Raw genomic sequence first — 6,808 nt, 5'->3', positions numbered from 1 at the left:
TGCCCCTTTCTTCTTTCCTCATGTCTGCCAGCTGGCATGCGGATGTGGCAGTGGTGAAGGGATGTCATCCACGCAGGCAAGGATAGCATCCTAAGGCAGTGGTTCTCGAACTTTAGCAAGCGTCAGAGTCCCTTGGAGGGCTCGTTAAAACAGATCCCTGGTCCCCATCACCAGAAATTCTGATTCAGTGGGTCTGAATCATTTCTAAAACGTTTCCAAGAGATGTTGATGCCGCTGGTCAGGGACCACACTTTGAATGCCCCAGTCCTAAGCAGTGGGGGAGCACTGAGGAGATCCCTGGGTTTCTGGATTACCTGGTGTAGTAGGTCTGCCTTCCACCTGGACTGTTCATTCACCTTTGTGAGAGATAAATGAGTTAGTTAGTAACTAACTAACTCCATAGTTTTGGGTCTCCTTGTTAGATCAGCTTTATATACAGCAGCTCATCCCTGTTAAGGAATTTCAACTTAACCAAGGGAGGCAGGATAGTGTGGTGGTTGAGACTGGAGCAATGAGTTTGGATCCCAGTTATGCTGCTTCCTAGTTGTGTGATCTTGGGCAAGTTATTTAACTTACGCAGTTAAAAAAAAGCACTGCCCAAATTATTTTTGTGACTCAGTTTTCTCATCTACTAAATGGATCCAAGGGGACAAGTTCACCTAGAACTCACATGCCCTTTCTGGACCATGTTCATCGGCAAGGACCCCCAGAATTCCCTGCCCAGTGGCCATGAACACACTTTAATGATCTGCGTGGACCTCTGCTCTGGCTTTGTCCTTCCGATGGCTGCCTCTGCCTTCCAGGTACCATCATAGGTCTGAGATGGTGCCAAGGGATAGCTGTGTGACAGGGGTGTGGCTGGGACTTGGATGGGCAGGCTGGACTGTCCTATATCACAGGTCCCTCTGGCATGTGAGGGAGAGAAATGGATGGACTGCAGGATGGAGGCAAGTTCACCAAGTGGTCACATTCCAGGAGCATGGAACAATCTATGAATCTGAGAATTCTAAATTTGAGCCCAGCTTTCCAGGGGTCATGAAAGTATGTTTGTCAAGTTAGGAGAACGGAGTATTATTTAACAGTTTGATGGCTTGATTTATGATTTAAAAATATTTAGACATATAGCCTGGGGACACATTTGGACTCCTGCCCTGGGCTGTAAGTTTAGAGGTAAGCCTAGTTACCTTGTAGGCCTGACATGAGGGCGAAATGAAACAATAGATGAAAAATCCTCAAAACAATGTCAGGTACACGTGGTGTGTGCTCAGGAACGTTAGCAATGATGATGCTTACGGTTCTCCTGCGCACAATAGGGTCTTAGTGAAAGAACTGAAGGACAGTAGTGACATTTGCTCACGATTTCCTTCAATATTGATTAAGGGTATACTGTGTATCTGGCACTGTTCTGGGAGCTTCCAATAATACTAGTAATCAACACAAAGCTCCTATTTTCAAGGAATTTACATTAGAGCAGAGGGTGGGGAAACATAAAAAAATGTAACACCTATGGAGTGATGTCTTTCAGTCTTAGAATGTTGGAGGGAGGTAAGATGGTAAGTAGACATCAGTTAGGAGCTTGTTGGGAAAATTTAGAGAAGAGATGCTTGTTGTCTGATACCAGGTAATGGCAGAGTGAATAGAGATCAGTGAACAGATTTAAAAAAAATTACTGTGGTAGAATGAGGACGCTTGGTGATTGATGGATATAGGGAGGAAGAGAGAAAAGAAGGAATCAAACAAAACAGCTAGGATTCTGACTTAGGCATCAGGATAATGGTGATGCTGGTCACTGGGACTGGAATATAGGAGAAGGAAGGATTGGTTTGGAAAGCAGAGGAGGAGATCCATTTTGGACATTTGGGGTTTTGAGATGTCCACAGAACACCCAAGTGGCAACGTCCGGTAGGCAACTTTGTATACGGGTAGAACTTAAGCCAGGTGGCAACTGTCTCAGGGGTGAGAGCAAATGCAGTGTGGGGTGGGCACTGGGTGGGAGAAACTGAGCCCCTCTGCCAGGAGCCCGAGAGAGCTTGTGTAGGCAGCTTGAGAAGAAGATGAAGCGCAGGGGAAGCTTTTATTCAGTTGTGGTGGAACTGGCATTTCTGGAAATGCTTTCTTGGAAAGCAACCAGCCAGGGATAGAGAGACTGGGCATACCTCAGAAAGGTGGTTGAGGGGGCAAGTTCCTGCAGAGGGAGGAGGAACAGGTGGTTATGAAAATCACTTACCAAATGTTTCACCATGGAAAAAAACCTGAAATCATTTATATAGCCATCCATTCACTGATTCAGTAATTATTTATCGAGTACCTTCTACATGCCATGCATTGTCCTCGTGCTGGGAATGAGAGAGAAAACCCCCCTTCCCTATTTTATGTAAGTTCAATAGCTTAAAACAAAACCCACACCAAACACAAACAAAAACTTGCCCCCTGCCTGGCCAGGGCTGTAGAAGGCACGGTCTTGACAGAAATGTGAGTGACTTCAAAAGCCTCTCAGCAGGGAATTTTGCTCATTCCCACAGGCAACAGGTAAGGCACTAGCTGGGCCCAGGAACCTGGAATTCAAATATGCCTTGGTGTGAGAGGAAATTTTTATTTATTTATTTATTTACTTATTTTAATTTTTTTAAAAAAGATTTTGTTTATTTGACAGAGAGAGAGCACAAGCAGGGGGAGCGGGAGAGGGAGAAACTGAGCAGGGAGTCTGATGTGGGGCTCCATCTCAGGACTCTGGGATCATGACCTGAGCTGAAGGCAGGTGCTTAACCGACTGAGCCACCCAGGCGCCCTGAGAGGAAATGTTTATCTCAACAAATTTTAACTCTAAATAATTAGAGGAATCTCTTGCAGGTGTGTTGTGCTTGATGTACTCAGAGACTCAATAAAGACAAATGACCACAGGCAAAGGACAATGGCAAATTCTCTTCAACATCAATGAACTTGATATCTGAACCTTTCAGTCCTCTGAAAAGCAAATCTCTGGTTCTTCTCTTTAATCCTTCAACTCAACTCATCCCACTTAATTACTGCCTAAAACGACTAAACCCATCAAGTCAGGCTTAGCTTGAACCCCATTAGAGTTGTTAGCAGTCAATTAATACCATTCTTTGAAAGGGAGAGAGGGAAGCCGAAGGAGCGCGCCTTGCACTCCATTCTCAAATGTTACCCTATGAACAGCCGGGAAAGGACTCAGGCTGTAGGATCTAGAACTACAGCACGCATTAGGCAGAGGAGGTACGTTTCTATTGTCAGAACTAGGGAGGAGAAATGTTAAATTTATGTGTGGGGATTCACGGAAAGTTTGAAAAGAAAGGGCCTTGGAAGTCACTGAGTGAAAACTTTTTTGACCCATCACAAGACCGGTTGGTGGATGCTCAACTTAGAACTCAGGTGTCCTGAAACCCCATCGACCATTTTTTCCATTATGCCATGTTACCATATTCCATACTGAGTTCAGTTTTCAAATAAATGATTTTCGCAGTGAAAATCGATTTATGGGGCGGGGGGGGGGGAAGGATGGCTTTTATGGAGAATTTCCCATGCAGAATAATTAAATAAGAGCTTGCGTCAAAGAAGTTTCCAACATCTGACTGCAAATCTCCATCTAAGACCGACCACAAAATAAATTCTCAAGAGCCATCTTTGTCATGGACACTGGATTATTCAGGTTTCTTTCTTTCTCCCCGACACCTACTTTTAACTTGACCATTTCATTTTTACCCTCTAACCATTTCATTCCTGAACACAAGCCAAACTCCAGAAAGGAGTTTGGTGATGAGAATAAAATCAAAATGATAATTTAAATGGAGACTTGGGGATTTTCTGTGGATAATTACCGATGTCCCACCTTACCAAAGAAAAAACAAATTTCATTTAGGTTATAAAGTAATTCTCTCTGCAAGTGTGGGATGGAAGAGATCAGTCCTGGGTACTGGGAGTATATTCATCCCTCGGAAAAATCTTGCCACAGAATGCACGGGGCTAGGATGAAATATATTAGGAGTATATTAAATTTTATTCAAACACGGATGAGAGGAATAAAAAACGAAGGGAAGAAAAATGAGGCAGGGTGAAAAATAAGGTGATTGAGAGAAAGAGAGAAAAGACAGAGAAACTTGTTAATTACAGGACTTTCTGAACAAGATATTTTTTTCCTTCCACAAGATAGAAGCTATTGAATAATTCATGCCAAGCGTGGAAAGGCTGCCTTTTCCCTGGGTGATGTATAAGTGAGCACGAGAGAGCTTCGTGTGGGTTCACCGCATCAGCCACCACTCTTGCTTCTGAGCACCGGGTGCTCTCCTCTTGAGCTCAGCTTCTGCTTTTGCAGCCAAGCATCCCTGCTTCTGCTCCCTGCCTGCCCATCCTTCTGGGCTTGCAGCCTGCCACTTGACTTTCCCCAGCCTTGCTGCCAGCTGAGAAGTCTCCTTGCAGCTGCCGATTTCTGCCTAGGACCATGTGTGTGGATGCTGCTTGGGAGAAGCGAGCACTTGCTCCTGGCACCGATCCCAGCTGAGTTTCTCCTGTTGATTTTGGGACCACAGATGCTGCTGTGAGGAGGTATTTCCTGGCATCCCTGCCTCCGCGACTGCCAGCCAAGGACCAGCCCAAAAGTAAGGTAACCCCCAACTCCTCTCCCCTGGCATTTTCCCCAGCTGGGGTATCTCTGGTTTCTCCTGGAAACTAGGGGCTCTGTCTGGCAATATTCCCGTGTGTGTGTGTGTGTGTGTGTGTGTGTGTGTGTGTGTGTGTGTATGTGCGCGCGCGTGCACGTGCGTGTTTGGGGGCAGAATAGGAGACTCTTGGTATTGCTCTGTCCCAGGGCTTGGGCTTCCCTGGTGCCTGCTGAATGCAAAGAGGCCTTTCCCCTGGCACTGGAGACATTTCCGAGGCAGGCACCTGTCATCTGCCACCCCCGTCCTCCTCGAGCTCCCTCTCTCCCCCTCCCCCAGCCCATTATTCGGCTTCAGCCTCTCGTGTCGGTGGCAGACGGCTGAAGGGATGTCTCTGCCCTCCCTGCAGGCGGGCGTCAGGATGGGCCACGCTGTGAGAAGCTGATGTTAGCAAGCGAGGTGTGAAGAGTTGGCCAGAATGACCAACTCCTCCTCCACGTCCACGTCCTCCACCACCGGGGGATCGCTGCTGCTGTTCTGCGAGGAAGAGGAGTCGTGGGCGGGCCGGCGCATCCCCGTGTCCCTTCTGTACTCGGGCCTGGCCATCGGGGGCACGCTGGCCAACGGCATGGTCATCTATCTCGTGTCGTCCTTCCGAAAGCTGCAGACCACCAGCAACGCCTTCATCGTGAACGGCTGCGCCGCCGACCTCAGCGTCTGCGCCCTCTGGATGCCGCAGGAGGCGGTGCTCGGGCTCCTGCCCACCGGCTCGGCGGAGCCCCCCGCGGACTGGGACGGCGCCGGCGGCAGCTACCGCCTGCTGCGGGGCGGGCTGCTAGGCCTTGGGCTCACCGTGTCCCTCTTGTCCCACTGCCTGGTGGCCCTGAACCGCTACCTGCTCATCACTCGGGCGCCTGCCACCTACCAGGCGCTGTACCAGCGGCGCCACACGGCGGGCATGCTGGCGCTCTCCTGGGCGCTCGCCCTGGGCCTCGTGCTGCTGCTGCCGCCCTGGGCGCCGCGGCCCGGCGCCGCGCCCCCGCGCGTCCACTACCCGGCGCTGCTGGCCGCGGCGGCGCTGCTGGCGCAGACGGCGCTGCTGCTGCACTGCTACCTGGGCATCGTGCGCCGCGTGCGCGTCAGCGTCAAGCGGGTCAGCGTCCTCAACTTCCACCTGCTGCACCAGCTGCCCGGCTGCGCCGCCGCCGCCGCCGCCTTCCCGGGCGCCCAGCACGCGCCGGGCCCGGGTGGTGCGGCGCACCCGGCGCAGGCCCAGCCTCTGCCGCCCGCGCTGCAGCCGCGGCGGGCGCAGCGGCGTCTCAGCGGCCTGTCGGTGCTGCTGCTCTGCTGCGTCTTCCTGCTGGCCACGCAGCCGCTCGCGTGGGTGAGCCTGGCCAGCGGCTTCTCGCTGCCCGTGCCCTGGGGCGTGCAGGCGGCCAGCTGGCTCCTGTGCTGCGCCCTGTCCGCGCTCAACCCGCTGCTCTACACGTGGAGGAACGAGGAGTTCCGGCGCTCCGTGCGCTCCGTCCTGCCCGGCGTCGGCGACGCGGCGGCCGCCGCCGCTGCCGCCACGGCCGTGCCCGCGGTATCCCAGGCGCAGCTGGGCACCCGCGCCGCCGGCCAGCACTGGTGACCCGGCCCCCGCCCGAGGGAAGCGGGGATGCGGGCCTCCACCGTCCTTGGCCAGCATCACCTCCTGCCCTTGTAAAGTACCCGCTGGCGGAACGAAGACTCCTGCAGGCCAAGCCCAATATATCGCTGCGAAGATTTCGCCTTCGACACCAGTGGGATACCTGGGAACCAAGGTCTCTCCCTAAATGGAGTCCCCGAAGTCATTTTGAACAGCCACCTGGTTTTTAGCCTTTGTTTCTGTGTTTTAGAGCAATCCTAAAGTCAAGACGCCGGAAACTTCAAGAACTTGCTACCCTGACATTTTAAAAGAACAGGTTAATTTATTTCAGCACTGTTTTTGAAAAGAGCTTTGATAACGTATTACCGTATTACCGTTCCCACCTTCATCGTCTTATAATAGAGATGAAGCGCCTCGAGTGCGCATAAGCCAAAGGAAATAATATTGATGAAGGAAATAAGATTTAAGAAGTATTTTAGAAAGTAACTTATCTTTGATGATGCTTCTCTTATGATTTAGCCTTTGTATGAACCTGAAGAATGAAGCCACAGATGTGCACACCAGT

General features: G+C 51.0%; 1 protein-coding gene across 1 annotated transcript; it reads left to right on the top strand.

The window, feature by feature from the left end:
- The first annotated feature begins 5,091 nt into the window (after positions 1 to 5,091).
- Positions 5,092 to 6,246, top strand: GPR88 (G protein-coupled receptor 88). The gene has a single exon (XM_028101892.2). It carries the CDS (start codon positions 5,092 to 5,094, stop codon positions 6,244 to 6,246), a length of 1,155 nt encoding a protein of 384 aa, XP_027957693.1.
- The last annotated feature ends 562 nt before the right edge of the window (positions 6,247 to 6,808 follow it).

The sequence above is a fragment of the Eumetopias jubatus genome, unplaced genomic scaffold, assembly GCF_037043125.1.
Source record: "Eumetopias jubatus isolate StellerSeaLion01/CBP00866 unplaced genomic scaffold, mEumJub1_p1.0 scaffold_4, whole genome shotgun sequence".
In the NCBI taxonomy this organism is placed as follows: domain Eukaryota; kingdom Metazoa; phylum Chordata; class Mammalia; order Carnivora; family Otariidae; genus Eumetopias; species Eumetopias jubatus.
The sequence above is the reverse complement of the archived record's forward strand: the minus strand, read 5'-3'. Positions and strand labels throughout refer to the sequence as shown.